Consider the following 16,584-nt stretch of genomic DNA (forward strand, 5'->3'; position numbering starts at 1 on the left):
GCACTTGATATATTTTCAAAATGCTTTCAATTATAATGATTCATTTTTCCTGTCTTAAATTTCCCACATGTTGAAAAGGCTGGTATTATTCTCCATCTGGGGCTTTCCAAATGGCGCACATAAAGAAACTGCCTACCAGTGCAGGAGATGTAAGAGCTGCTTGTTCAATCCCTGGGTCAGGAAGATCCCCCTGAGGAGAGCATGGCAACCCACTTCAGTATTCTTGCCTGAAAAACCCCAGGGACAGAGGACCCTGATGTGTTATATTGTCCATAGGGTTGCAAAGAGTTGGCTGTGACTGAAGTGACTCAGCACACACACACATTCTACATTTAATGAAAAAAACAAAACAAAACATAGAAAATAGCGCTTGAATGTTGTGTAAATCCCAGAAAATTGCAGTTGCTTTAGAAACCATGTATAATAAATAAGTAATTACAGATCTGAGGACAACTTTCTTTTAACCAGTACGGATAAAGCTTTAGGAATAAGTAAATATTTTGACTTCAGATGTCTTTGTTTGAATCATAAAAGTGGTAGGTTTAAAGGTCAAAATGAGTCAGTGGTCAACAGTTTCACACCTTTCAACCTGTAGAATAGTCAGACCAACTAAAAAGAAGATGGGAACTGTGATCCCTTCATCATTATCCACTTGCTAGTCACCCATGAAGCTGACAGCTGAATGGGAACTGATTTCTCTGGCTGCCCAGATCATTTGCATTAATTTTCATTCTTCAATTGTTTCTATTTATTCATTCATCTAGAATCTTTCATTTTCATTAACAAAGCATGGCCCTTGCTTGACTAGTATTTATAGCTGTGACAAAGCATGGTCAGAACCCTGGCAGCAGTGCATTAGGGAATTAAGAGCCACTGACTGCTTCAACCCATCTAGTCAAGTAGGAACAAGAATTGCTTCCTCCCCAATGCAGCAGAGCTGTAGATACTTGATTGGGCAGTGGAAGTTTGGTAATTAACTTTGCATGACAACCTGCCCTCCAGGTCGAGATCTAGAAGAATCCTATTGCTGCCAAATGAAATTTAAAGTTAGGACCAAAATAAATTAAATATATCCTGTCCATTGACAAATACTGAATGTTCATGTGTATATTCAAATTCAATATTGAGTTAACCTATGGCTCTATCTATAAAATATTTTGGAACATAATAGAAGGGAACATATTTGTAAAGAAAAACCTGATCCTGAGAACAGAATTACAGTTAAAAAAATACTTGGTTATATATAGTGGCATTATCAATAATAAGAAATATGACCAGAAGATGAGGGGGAAAAAGATATGCCTATAATAGCTAAAAATAAAATGTTAATGGTTGACTTGAGTAATGATGTATGGAAAACAAAAATGTAATATCATCTGATATGGGCCGATTTGTTGTTCAGTCACTAAGCCATGTCTGACTCTTCATGACCCCATGGACTGCAGCATGCCAGGCTCCTCTGTCCTCCACTGTCTCCCACGGTCTGTCCATAACCATCTCATCCTCTGTTGCCCTTTCTCCTTTTGCCTTCAAACTTTCTCAGCATCAGGGTCTTTTCCAGTGAATCAGCTTTTTGCATCAGGTGGCCAAAGTATTGGCGCTTCTGCTTCAGCATCAATCCTTCCAGTGAATATTCAGGATTGATTTCCTGACAGGTTAGATCTCCTTGTAGTCCAAGGGACTTGCAAGTGTCTTCTCCAAACCACAATTCAAAAGCATCAGTTCTGAGGCACTTGGCTTTCCTTATGGTCCAACTCTCACACTTGTACATGACTACTGAAAAAAGCATAGTATCCTCCCTGCAAAAAAAAAAAAAAAAATCGTATGTTGAAATTCTAAGCCTCAGTATCTCAGAATGAGGCTATATTTGGATATAGAGTCTTTAAAGCAGTGTCTGTGTGCTAAGTCACTTCAGTCGTGTCCAACTCTTTGTGATCCCAAGAGCTGTAGACTGCCAGGCACTTCTATCCATGGGATTCTCCAGGCAAAAATACTGGAGTGGGTTGCCATGCCCTTCTCCAATGGATCTTCCCAACCCAGGGATTGAACCCATGTCTCTTATGTCTCCTGCATTGGCAGGTGTAACTTTACCACTAATGGCACCTGGGAATCTTTAAAGGGGTTATTAAGTTACAATGAGGTCATTAAACTTAATTATGAGGTCATTAAAATGGGCTTCCCTGGTGGCTCAGACAGTAAAGATTGAGGGAGGCCTGGTTCAGTCCCTGGGTTAGGAAGATCCCCTGAACAAGGGCATGGCAACCCACTCCAGTATTTTTGCCTGGAGAATCCCCATGGAGGGAGGATCCTGGCAGGCTACATCCATGGGGTTACAGAGTCAGACACTACTGAGTGACTAAGCACAGCACAGAGGTCATTAGGGTGGGTCTGAATCCAATATTACCATTACCTTACAGGAAGTAATTTGGATACCAGACATGTACAGAAGGAAGACCTCTGTGAAATGAAATGTGAAAATGTAGGGAGAAGATGGCCATTTACAAGCCAAGAAGAGAGGCCTCAGAAGAAACCAACCCTGCCAGTACCTTGATCCTGGACTTTTCCAGAATTATGAGATCAATTTCTGTTAAGTCACCCAGTGTGTTACCTTGTTACGACAATCTTATCAAACTAATACCCATGTTAAAGGCAGTTAAAAGCAGAATCAACATTCCCCCCAGATTGAGTCAGGGATATAAAAGCAAAGTTTAGAAACTACTGGAGAATGTATTTTTTTAAAGGTCAACACAATAGAACAAAAAAGAAAAATTTGTGTGTGTCTTTATTTATCTTTGTATGACAGATTGAGATATGCTTTATCTTTATATCTGTTCCCATTCCTTCTTCCTCACCCCTAAAAATCAAAACTATAGTGAAGAGAGGTTAAATAAAAGAAAATTCTCCTCAGTGGTAATTTTTAAGTCATAAATGAAAATTAAAATATTTGAAAGTAATTGTCTCAGTTTCCTAGGAATGTCATATCAAAGTACCACGAACTCAGTAGCTTAAAACAACAGCAATTTATCATCTCACAGTTTGAGAGGATAAAAGTGTTGGCAGGGCTGTGTTCACTTAGACAGCACTGAGAAAGAATTGTTTGTTGCCTCTTTCCTCTCTTCTGGTAGCCATTGGTATGTCTCAGCTTATAGATACATCACTCCAATCTTCTGTCTTCACGAGACAGTCTCCACGTGTGTCTTTTCAGGGCCTTCCCACTGTGTGTTCACATTTTCAGTTTATTTGATATAAGTCATGTTGGAATAAGGCTCAGCCTAACCTCATTTTCACTTGATTACCTCTGTAAAGACACTGTTTTCAAATAATGTCACATTCATAGGTCCTGGGAGTTAGGACTTTGACTTATTTTGGGGGGGAGAGACACAATTCCACCCATAACATTGCTGTACCAAAACATTACCAATGTTAATCACTGTATTATTATTTTTTAGTAGGCATGTATTGCTTTTATAATCTGAAAAATGTTTTTCAGAAAGTAAATGATTTTTGTAAAAAGTCTCATTTTTGAGTTCTGTACATTAGCTCTCAGTTTCTATGTTATATAATTCTGGTTGATTTAAATTGTTTTATTATTCAGCAAGAGTCCATTTGCATTAATGTAACATTTAGCAATCTGTCATCTGCATAATTATACATCTGTGATTCTAGGTAAGGTAGAAGATGCTCCCATTTCTGAATTAAAATAGTCTCAGCATTTGTTATCTGAAGAGAGCGGACTGGTGTTATAGGTAAGAGAAGGACAATATGAATCAAGAAGGCATTTAGCAATAGCATAGGAACAGTATGAACACCATCAGTTAACCCCTAAGTCCTGAGTTGGGACTTGAGTAATGGCCTTGGGAGGCCATTAGAGTTTTCTCACACATTAGGCAAGTAGGTGAGGCATCCTTATATCCTTATTAGGCTTCTTGTAGTCAGACTGTCTATTTTGATTGAATGGTTTTATGTGAGTTATTTATTGAGTACTGCTTTTAAAAAGTCAAAATGGCTATATCAGCTTTCTAATGACCTAACTTTTATTTTTTTTCCTAGATTTGTATGCAATGGATAACTCAGTGTTTTTGGAATTATTTAGATTGGATAGAAATCTGCCATTACATTGCTACCTGTGTTTTCCTTGGTCCAGATTATCAAGTGTATATCTGTATAGCTATATTCAAACATCTTCAACAAGACATTCTACAGCACACTCAGACTCAAGATCTGCAGGTTTTCCTAAAAGTAAGTAACTTTATTTCTAGAGGAAAAATTTTGGTTGAAAGTTGTCAACTTTGATGGGGTGCCTAGTGCCAGGTATTTTTCTATATGCTCATGCAATCCTAAAAACAACCTTGAGAGGTAGGTATTATAATCTTTATTTTAGAGATGAGGAAACAGGTATTAAGTACATTGCCCAAGATTTTACAGCTGATGAATGCTGCTAAACTGTGATGGGGCTGGGATATGAAGGTAAGCTGTCTGGCTACAAATTTTGCTTTTAACCAGTATGCTGTGCCTAAAGGACTTTTTTTTTTTTTTTTTTATACTCCTGTATCTTATTTAGCTAATAAAAGTTCAAGTTACTATGTGTTAATACACAGCTTTGAAACTTTTTTAAAAATGTAATTTATTATACCTTCATACTCTATTTTTCTAAATTTTGAAATATTTTTTGAAAGGTTTCCATGAAAGAATCTATCTTAACACTGTTTTTAAAAGTCATTATTATATAGAAATACAGAAGTTAATATTTTAAAGCAAGATCAAATAGCTTTCTTTTTCACAATAATGTGACTTTTGAAACTCTGGACTTTAGAAAATATAAGATATATAAATACCTCCCTATATGTGATTCTTGCTGAAAATGCAGATTTGTTTTAAGTTTAAATATTTCCTTGAATTTAAGTATATTTCCCTCCCCCTGCTACCCTCAGATAACATACGCATGCATAGACACACTTACCCTAGAACCAACATTCGTCATATGTAGCTTTTTTTAGGTGGACAAATAATTTCCATGTGAATTAATTTTATTTTTATTATTTATTGTTAGATATTTTTCAGGTATTTTTCTTTTTTTGTTTCTCATTTATTTTTTATTAAAGCATAATTGCTTTACAGATTTTTGTTGTTTTCTGTCAAACCTCAACATGAATCAGCCATAGAAATATATATATCCCCTCGCTTTTGAGCCTCCCTCCCATCTCCCCCCATCCCACCCCTCCAGGCTGACACAGAGCCCTGTTTCAGTTTCCTGAGACATACAGCAAATTCCTATTGGCTATCTATTTTACGTATCATAGTGCAAGTTTCCTTGTTACTCTTTCCGTACATCTCACCCTCTCCTCCCCTCTCCCCATATCCATAAGTCTATTCTCTTTGCCTGTTTCTCCATTGTTGCCCTGTAAATAAATCTTCAGTACCATTTTTCTAGATTCTATATATATACGTTAGAATATGGTATTTATCTTTCTCTTTCTGATTCACTTGTCATTTGATGATGTCTTTTGTAAGTAAATGTCATTGATCATTTAAGATTGATAAACTGTCAAGCATTTTTATTTCATAAATACTAAATCCAAAAGGTCTCAAACTTCCTACATGTATCATAGAATTATGATCTTAGAAACATTCTTAATGAAATAAGGTATAACACAACAATGGTCATACAAGCAGAAGGAAAATTTAGGTAGAAAAAGAAAAAAATTATCTGTAAAAGGTGATTTGGAGAACAGGGATGGTTAAGTAAGTGAGAATTATATTGAGGACAAAATGTGGGTTCCTTTTCAGTAAGGGGCATTTTCATTAGTTGCAGTGGTCAGTTAAAGGGATTTCAGAGCCTAAAATTTCCCCAAATACTTACATTTGAATGCCTTCTTACCTATAATTATCTATTCTCTTATCCTACTTTAGTTTCTTTTATAGTGTGTGTCACTGACTGAAATTATCTTAGATATACTGTCAGTCTTCCCCAGTATACTGTATAAGCTCCACAAGGATTGTGATTTTGTCTATCTCAGTTACTAGTGTATTTTTCAGTGCTTTGAACAGCACCTGGTACATGGTAGGTGCTCAATAAACACTTGCTAGAGTAAACAATGAATGTAAATAAATATAAAGGGAGAGATTAATGGACTTAATTATATTCACATTGAATAACAAAAATTACTAACACCTTCCTTTCCACCAGAGGGGTGTCCATATATTTCATCATGTTTAACCTGATAGATGCTGGTGATTATTGCAATCTCACCTCTTCCTGATTGCTGCCAGGAAAAATAATAGAGTTTACAAATGGTGACCTCTTTAAATATTTCCCAAACTCTGTTGTGCTCTAGGCATAATGCTATCAGTTTAAAACTAAAGAATTTTAAAATGAGGGTTTTTTAAAGATAAAAGATTATCTTTACTAAGTCCTACTTAAATTACTAAAATTTTAATTGAATTGGCTTAAATCCAAAGTAAGGGCATGTTGGCAAAGAATTAATTTTAGCAGTTGTCCTGGAGCTAACCTTACTTCTTACGCCTGCTGTTTGCATTCATCTGAGGTATTAGGAAAAATGCCTTTCTAATACCATGACTTCATGTTATTTTTTGTTTCCAGCAAGTAGATCTGGGGTCACTGATCTCTTTTGATGAGCAGTTATTTTTCTTGTGAGATAAATTCCAGTATACTCTATTAAGTATGCATTTACATACCCCTTTAACTACTCCATTAAGCCCAGTTAAAATGTCTTCTTTGAAAAGTATGTAAACATATGTACACTATTTTTCACTTATTCATATATTAACCAATAATGAAATTTCAATTAAGGAAGTGATTTTATTCTTCCTTTCCTCAGGAAAGGAAAATCCACCAAGTCAGAAAGACATAGGATTTTTAAAGTCCTCATTAAACTGTTGTTATGGGGATTAAACCTTTGAAATTAGGTTTTATACTTTCTGATCCAAAATCTCAGACTTGTACAAAGGGAGAAAAAACTTGTCAATAATTTTCCATATAACTACATACCACAGCCATAATGATATTCTTACATAGGTTACGTTATGCCCTGACTGTACATATTTAGTAATGACTGTTTCTGATAGGAACAGGACGTAGAGTAGTTCAGGGGACTTTTACTGTTTATTGTATGCATTTATGAGGGCTCTTTTTTTTTTTAATTTTTGAAGAATGAGCCCCTACTTTTGTAATAAAGCTATTTTTAAAAAGGGTATTAATCATTATATAAAAATAGATAGAACAAGCATAAACTGTGCTAAATGAGTTCAAATAATTAGACCCAGTTGAAATAGTTTGCAAAATATTGAAAAACCACAAACATGTTTTCAATTACAGTATTATCAGTTATCCTGAGAAACTTGAGAAAATGAGATGATTCCAGAAAATTGAAAATATGAAATTCTTTTCCCTGTTTAATTTCATGTATTTACAGAAAGAGATAAGATAGAAGCATTGCTTTAGGAATAAAAATCTCTCTGAAGCATATAGTATAGAGAAAATACCAACTCATTCTGTATTCGCTTTGGTTTGGGCTCAAGATTTGAAATTAAGTAATTGAGTCTAGACTCAGTGCTTGAATTTATGGTAACCCCCTGAATAATTCTTCATGATCCGTATATTAAAAAAAGATGACTTGGGATTTCTTAACTAAGTTTCACCTAATTAAAAAAAAAAAACAAGCAGAATAACTTGTTTATATTTCCTCATTTGATTAAACCACTAAAAGATTAGATGAATGCCATGGGTGTAAGTTTATCAGCAAGGTATCGTCTGAGTTTTTTGCAGCATCTTTTTAAACACAACAAATATGTGGGTTGGATAATAGAGCAGCTAAGTGCATTATTCCCACACTATGGCATTGGATAAATTACGGCTGAGCTAGAAGACAACTTCTAAAGATGTGCTGAAAATCTTAGTCTTGAACCTAAAATTTTTCTGTGACAGATGATAGTTCAGAAAATCTATAGGCATCAAACTTTCAGAAACGAAAACATCATCTGACAAAATTAATTTTCTCAATATCTCAGACTTGAAAATCTAAAGTTGGGTTGGTTTGTTTTTTAATGAATCTCTTTTTTTCTCTCTCTCACATGCATTCCCCTACCCCCACCCCCACACACACACATACAGACACACACAAAAGCAAGTTTAGGTTGATTTACTTTGATGGTATTTTAAGAAGACCCACTGTTTTAGCAGACTAGCTGTATTTCATTGCTTTCTGCATGTTAATAGGCTGGCAGTGATCTTGGTTTTAGTTTATGAATTCAACCTGGGGAAAAACATCACTGAAATGCCAGGCTGGGAAAAGATTGCCTTCCAGTGAAATTAGGCTGTGAAGACTCAAAATACTTAATTAAAATGCTTCAAGTAAATCCTGCATATTATGGAGAAATCAAATTTATAATTATGTAAAAATCAGATTAATTTCATCCCATCAGTAAATTGTCAAGTGGGTTTTTTTGTTGTTTCTACTTGCAGCTGTGGTTACTCGAACATGTTGGCATAAGAAATAGAGATCAGACTGAAGAGAAAAAAAAAAAAACAAACTAATTGTATAGTAAGCTCTTAAAAGGCAGAAGTGTTTATAGTATTAAAAATAATCCACCATCTGAAGGAACAGATGCAACATGTTCAGTGTGTTATTCAACTGTGGTTATGTTTTTTGCCTTCACCTTACATCATTTGAGCCCACCTCAAGTTAAATTCTGCCACTCTGTGTAAGTTTGGGCATGTTGCTTACCTCCATATGCCTAATTTTTCTCATATGTTAATTGAGTATGAAATAATACCTATCACTTAGAGTTGTGGAGGAAAGAAATGAGATGATATCTGTGAAATACTTCTACAACATTATCTGATACATAGCAAGTGCTTTAAAAAAAGTTAGTAGTGACTTGTTTCTCCATCTCTGTTCATCCTCCTTTTAGTGAGCCCATCCATGCTTAACATTATAAATTTGTAGTGCGATCAAGAAAATCTAACTCAATCATTTCAGAGAATGTAGCTTAACAAAAATATCATGACCACCGTTGATACTGTGAATGCTTATTGAATGACAGGCACTGGGCAAAAGGATTGCTCATTCACTCAATGACCCTTGCCCAGCTTCTGTGTTCCAAGCATTGTGGTGGTTACAAGATAGGCAATGGCCTACCACATTGACTTTAATGTTTTACTTATTACTGTTGTTTGGTCATGAAGTCATGTCTGAGTCTTTGTGACCACATGGACTGCAGCACATCAGGCTTCCCTCTCCTTCACTCTCCCAAAGTTTGCTCAAACTCCTGTCCATTGAGTTGGTGATGTCATCCAACCATCTCATCCTCTGTCATTCCCTTCCCTTCCTGCCTTCAATCTTTCCCAGCATCAGGGTCTTTTCCAGTGAGTCAACTCTTCACATCAGGTGTTCAAAGTATTGGAGCTTCAGCTTCAGCATCAGTCCTTCTAATGAATATTCAGGGTTGATTTCCTTTAGGATGGACTGGTTTGATCTCCTTGCTGTCCAAGGAACTCTCGAGTCTTCTCCAACACTACAGTTCAGGAGCATCAGTTCTTTGGCACTCAGCCTTCTTTATGGTCCAACTCTCACATCCATACAGGACTACTGGAAAAACTATACCTTTGACTATATGGACCTTTGTTGGCAAAGTGATGCCTCTGCTTTTTAATATGCTGTCCAGGTTTGTAATAGCTTTTCTTCCTAGGATCAAGCATCTTTTAATCATGGCTGCAGTCACTGTCTGCAGTAATTTTGGAGACTAAGAAAATAAAATCTGCCACTGTTGCCATTTTTTCCCCATCTAGTTCTACTAGTAGATAAACAATATGTGAATGAATAGATAATATCTCAGGTACTGATAGATCTTAAATATAAAGAAATCAAACATGGTAAGGGAGTCAGTCAGATTCATAAGTGCTATGTAGATAGAGTCTAGTGAAGGCTGCTGTGAGTGGGTAATCAGAGACTGAATGAAGCAAAGGAAAAAGAAAAGCAATGCAAGGACTTCTGTGCAAAATCCTTCTAAATGAGACGGCAAATGTAAGGGCTCAGAGGTAAGAATGGGCTTGGCCCACTTATAAAGTGTTGAGATGACCACTGTGGCCAAAACAAGGTGAGGGACTACGAACGGTCAGGGATGAGGCAGGAATCAGATCACATAAGGCTTTCTAGTTCACGGTAAAGAGTTCAGAAAACACAGTTTTTGTTGTTATTGTCTATATTTACACACAAAAAAATGAGGCTTAGAGAATCTGTAAACTTTCCCAGGTTAATTTGTCTAGTAACTAACACGGGTGAGTTTGAACCCATTTTGGTCTGAATCCAAATCCTATGCCCTTTCTAGTGTATCCCTGACTAGTCTGTTTACTTTAAAAAAAAAAAAAATCCTAAATTCAGTGGACTTTCTAACTAAATGCTCTCACTAGTAAAAGGAAACCAGTGGATACATACTTGAAACTAGATTCTGTGTACAAAGGAGAGAGGGAAGCTGTGTATATGCCATATTGTATAACATTGAATACACACACAACATTGTGGTTTAGAATGGTAATTTTTACTACTTTTTTCATGATTCAATGTTTGAAACTCAACATTAATGAAAAGAGCAATTCATTTAAGGTACTTTGGTTGAAAATCCACTGCATAGAAAAAGAGAATGTAATATGCTCAAAATAAACTCCCCAACCAAGATATAAACTGTTCCAGAAGTAATTTATTAAAAAGAAAAAACTTGAATAGAGTACTATCTGTATAAAATGTGATAATGTTACCTTATATAATTATATATGTCTGCCTATTTAAAGAATAAGGTAATTCTTATTTTTATCCACAGTCCAATATACTTAGGTCTATAAATAAAATGATAATAAAACAGTATTCTGAGGAAATGGCCCCTTTATAACTTGAATGATTAGCTGGCAGTCTAAGTGGTCATAATTACAAAGAAAAGTAATTCACTAAAAGGCAATGAGAGAATATTTAGGATAAAATCGGAGAAGGCAATAACACCCCACTCCAGTACTCTTGCCTGGAAAATCCCATGGATGGAGGAGCCTGGTGGGCTGCAGTCGATGGGGTCGTGAAGAGTTGAATACGACTGAGCGACTTCACTTTCACTTTTCACTTTAATGTCATGCATTGGAGAAGGAAATGGAAACCCACTCCAGTGTTCTTGCTTGGAGAATCCCAGGGACGAGGGAGCCTGGTGGGCTGCCGTCTATGGCATTGCACAGAGTCAGACGTGACTGAAGCAACTTAGCAGCAGCAGCAGCAGCAGCAGTAGGATAAAATGGAAAATATTCCACTTTGAAGACAAAGTGGAATTCAGAAGTTCTGAAATTTTATTCAGAGTTAAAATTGCCTGTGAATTTTAAATCTATATAATTTAAAAACATTTCTTTTAAAATGAATATTTTATATTTCTCTTATGAAATAAGGCCTTAATAACCTTATTTGCCATTTTTATGGGTGTCTCTTCAGTATAGTTATCAGAATATTTTCTCTTTATTTTAATATTAATGTCTAAAATGGGAACCACAATTCAAAAAACATGTTTTAAGAAAAAGGTATTTTTAAACCAAGTAATAGCTATGGTTCTCCATAGGTAGTTTTTATTTTTAAACTAAAGTGGAGCAATAATCAAAAGATGTTAAAGTAGGTTTTGCTTACTTTTGCCCAGGAAGAATTATTAGCGCTATTTTTCAAATGCAGTCATTCCCTATTGTAATTCACATATAATGAACAATAAGCATTCTTTTAAAAATCATGAATATGCACAAAGACAATTTTTCTGGCATTAAGTTTTTTTTTCTTCTGGTTAGAATAACACATTACTGTAATTCTTTTCCAACTTAGGTATAGTTTTAGTGAAGGGGTGATTAATGTTAAATCACACGTAATTTAAATAGTTCAATGACTACAACAGTTAAAGTGAATTCTTGAATAGCAAGAGTAGTCTTACTTCAGTCCTACTTTTACGCCAAAGAAAAAAGTGAACTATGTTTGATAGAGAAATTTACAAAGATGTAGTATTTCTGCTCTTCTTAAGATGAACATCTTCCTTTTGATTCAGTTGCTTATACATAAAAGTGGAGATATGATATATACCTTAGCTGTTAATGTTTTAGAACAGAGACCTGTCTCGTTCATCTTTGGGTCTTCATTGTATAACCAAGAACCTTACATACCATAAGGGAATGAATGAGGTTAATGAATGAAGAAATGGATAATGTCACAAATATTTTAAAATTAAGAGTAGTTCAAATTTTTACGTTTGGAGGTATTAACTCTTAGTCTTAAAGGTATAATCTTATTCATCTAACTTAACATCATTTAATTTTCTTAGTTATGATATCAGTTTTATAGATCACTAAGAATACTTGTTTTTAAGGTACCAATGAACTCTTCTCTCAGATTACCCAGATTTTCGGTGATATATGACAAGTAATATACTCTTCTCCCAAGTTATCTGTGAACTATTACTAATCTAGTCATCACTAGTGACATCTGAGGCCTTTAAAAACGTGCATTCTTTTTTTGGCTATATCATGTGGCTTTTGGGATCATAGTTCCCCAACCAGGGATCAAACCCTTAACCCTTGCATTGGAAGCATGGAGTCTTAATAACTGGACCACCAGGGAAGTCCCAAAAAACGTCCATTCTCACTGAGAATTTGTGATGTTTTCCTAGTACCCTACATTTATGTCTCTCATCTACAAACTGATTTGTCTCTAAACACTGTATTTGGTATATGATAATATATTATCTTTGATTCTTTTGAATTTTTTTGAATTTTGTATTTATTAGTAGATTTTACCTTTAAGCTGTTATCTCCAGAAAGGCATGAATTGTCAAAAATTTTTATAACATCCAAAATTTCTAACATGTTACACTGAATCAAGGATCAAGTTTCTTTTGCAGAATGTTGTTGTTACTTTGAAAGGTTGGCATTCCACAGCTAGTATTTGGAGATACTAAAATAAATAGTCCTAAAATTTCCTAAAAGTGTATACGATTCTAAATGGATGCTTTGTTATTTTTCATTCTTGAGTGCCACATTTGGGACACTAGCCATTAAATTACAAATTAGTATAGATATGCATAATACCAACATTATGAATTGCAGACTGCTGGAAGTTTTATGAATGTAGCTGTAGAATAGATATTCCTTGTAATATTGTAAGTGTTCTTTGATAAGCTTTAAAGTCTTTACTGATTACAGATGTAAGCAATCATTCTATAATTGGAACTATTATATCTAAAACATTAGGAAGGTTTCATTATCTAAGTGTTTTTTTTTGTTGTTGTTGTTAGCTATAAAGCAGTTTTGGTTGTGAAAACAGACAACCTAGTTATCACAGGGACATGATTTTTTGCTATTATATATATATATATATATATATATATAGCTTACTAAATAAAAAGCATTTACTACCAACATAAAACCCCCATCTATAGCTGAGAAAAATGATATATCAACTGTTTTAAACCCATTAACTTAGAACTGTGTGTCTTTACCCAAGCAAATGAACATCTCTATATATCTTTTGACAGGAAGAAGCACTGCATGGGTTTCGAGTGAGTGATTACTTTGAATACATGGAAATTTTGGAACAAAACTACCGACCAGTGTTGCTGAGAGACATGCGGAACATGAGAGTGCAAAGCACATAGATCATGGAAAACACAATTGATTTTTATGTTTATTTTTAAAGGAAACAAGGATTTGATTATTTTCTGTGTCCAGAACAACATATGCTTTGTGAAAACACACTATTATAGATCAGTACTGAGAGTTTTTGAATATAATAATATATTCAAGTAGGTATTAGCTCAATTGAAGTGAATTCATTTTTGTAAGTTTGTTGTTGTGTAAGGTTGTTTTGGCTTTCCCTGGTGGCTCAAACAGTAAAAAATCTGGCTGCAATGCAGAAGACCTAGGTTTGGTCCCTGGGTTGGGAAGATCCCCTAGAGACGGGAATGGCAACCCATTACAGTACTCTTGCCTGGAGAATTCCATGGGCAGAGGAGCCTGGCAGGCTACAGTCCTTCAGATTGCAAAGAGTTGGACATGACTGAGCAACTAACACAAGGTTGTTTTATAATCAAATCCAGCTTACTTATAGTTCTTTATGTTTAAGAGTTAACCTTAACCTACATTTCCTTCTTCCCAGGATGATTAATATATTTTTTTCAATGAGCTTAGAAATAGCAGCATTACTGTAAATAGCTACCATCCAAAGAGAGTCCATGGAGACAAGACAGTTGCTTTCTTCGTTTTTGTCTGTACATATAAAAGAAAATAGGCAAAACCATAACTGCTTATTTTACATATAGAGGAACAAATCATATTTATCATGGCAAGTGGTAGGAAAATTATTTTCGTCAGGCATAATTGTTTTTCTAGGAATTGCTTTTGACACCTGTATCAATTTATAATTTTTCACGTGAAATGTAGTCTCAACATGGTTCATTTAAAAGATAGATTGATTATTTCATACTGATATGCATTTAACACTCATTTTTTATGTGGTTTCCTTAGTGATAGATTTGATTTGATTTGTAATGAACTTAAGAACATTAAAGAGAATATATTTGTAAATTATTTTAAATGACCAACATAGTGTTTTGTTTTATTTAAATAGAAGGCTCTGCTCCATTGAGATTAATACAGTATGCTAGGGTCTCTTTTCTTATAACCATCACATCTAATAGGTGAAAGATAAGACACAAAAATACTAATTTTTCAGTTGGCAATTTCAACAGGTTTTTAAAATTATAAGTAAAGGTCATTTTGTATTCCTTGCTTATATTTAAATGTAAATCAACCATTAAAACCATTCTAAAGCCTTTTTTCTTTTCAACCAAAAATGGTTTATCTCCAGACTATTTTTCATTTAAGTATAGTGAAATAACTGGTACCATACAATTTTCCCCAGTTTTGTGATATTTAAGCTATTGCAGTATCAACCTTCTAGAATCAGGTTTTGTGCAGTAAATGCCAACAATAGCTTCTCAGTAATGATGTTCCTAAAGGGCATTGAAAAAGTTGAAAAAAGAAAACTGAGCAACTTAATTTGACATATTGCTCACTTTAGCTCTGGCCGAAATGAATTAAGGAAGAAAGCCCCAGGTTACTCAAAACACCAAGTTTTGTCTACTTTTAAACTTAATTTTGAAAAGCTGTTCCACAGAACCTGTAATACATGATTATGTTTATGTTTCTTCCCATTCTGTTCCTGAGATACTGTTACTGGTCTTGAGAAACTTGCAGCTTTATTTCTTTTTAAAAACTCTAACATGGTAATTGGAAATACAAATGGAGAAGGAACTATAACTTAATTTTATAATATTCATTGGTGATTTTGATCAGAAACTTAAGATCTAGATTATAATTATATTTTGCACAAGCGACTTCAGCTAGAGCCAGAAGGCTTTTGTTTTTATCTGATAAATATCTTATGAACAATGACTCAGCAGGTTGGTGACATAACATAAAATAACAGTGTTTTTTGTAACTACCATTGTGAATTATCTTTGTACCTATTTTACTTTAAAATTACTCTTTAAAGTAGAAATAAATATAGCCCTGTATTGCCTCTCAATTTTATTTTTAATTAAGTTCCTAGAACTTATTTGTGAAGGAGGACCTTATATATTTTACAGGATTTATTATAATTATATTTTGTTACAATGTAAACAAATTTGTGAAAAATTCAAATGTTCTTATATCCATCTTCAAATATCTGTTCCAAAGAATAGCAAGGAGAGATAAGAAAGCCTTCCTTAGTGCAAAGAAATAGGGGAAAACAATAGATTGGGAAAGACTAGAGATCTTTTCCAGAAAGTTACAGATACCAAGGGAATATTTCACACAAAGATGGGCACAATAAAGGACAGAAATGGTATGGACATAACAGAAGCAGAAGATATTAAGAAGTAGAAAGAATCCACAGAAGAACTATCCAAAAAATATCTTCATGACCCAGATAACCATGATGGTGTGATCACTCACCTAGAGCCAGACATACTGGAATGTGAAATGAAGTGGGCCTTAGGAAGCATCACTACGAACAAAGCTAGTGGAGGTGATGGAATTCCAGTTGAGCTATTTCAAATCCTGAAAGACAATGCTGTGAAAGTGCTGCACTCAATATACCAGCAAATTTGGAAAACTCAGCAGTGGCCAAGGGACTGCCTATCTTTGTCAGTCCCAAAGAAGGGCAATGCCAAAGAATGCTCAAACTACCACACAACTGCATTCATCTCAAAAACTGGAAAAGTAATGCTCAAAATTCCAGATGATCAAGCTGGATTTAGAAAAGGCAGAGGAACCAGAGATCAAATTGCCAACATCTGTTGGATCTTTGAAAAAGCAAGAGAGTTCCAGAAAAACACCTACTTCTGCTTTATTGACTACTCCAAAGCCTTTGACTGTGTGTATCACAACAAACTGGAAAATTCTTCAAGAGATGGGAATACCTCTCAACCTTACCTGCCTCTTGAGAAATCTGTATGCAAGCCAAGAAATGACAGTTAGAACTGGACATGCAACAACAGACTGGTTCCAAATCAGGAAAA

The 16,584-nt window shown here is 34.7% G+C and overlaps 1 protein-coding gene across 2 annotated transcripts in view; it reads left to right on the top strand.

Moving 5' to 3' along the window:
- Nucleotides 1-15,597, top strand: part of TBC1D32 (TBC1 domain family member 32) — a 206,932-nt gene extending 191,335 nt beyond the window's left edge. For both annotated transcript variants that reach the window (XM_061427448.1, XM_061427449.1), the window contains 2 exons: nt 4,051-4,239; nt 13,558-15,597. In XM_061427448.1, the coding sequence (XP_061283432.1) occupies nt 4,051-4,239; nt 13,558-13,677 (309 nt within the window). In that variant the 3' untranslated portion in view covers nt 13,678-15,597. The remainder of the gene's footprint in view (nt 1-4,050; nt 4,240-13,557) is intronic.
- The last annotated feature ends 987 nt before the right edge of the window (nt 15,598-16,584 follow it).

The sequence above is a fragment of the Bos javanicus genome, chromosome 9 (assembly GCF_032452875.1).
Source record: "Bos javanicus breed banteng chromosome 9, ARS-OSU_banteng_1.0, whole genome shotgun sequence".
Classification (NCBI taxonomy): Eukaryota; Metazoa; Chordata; class Mammalia; order Artiodactyla; family Bovidae; genus Bos; species Bos javanicus.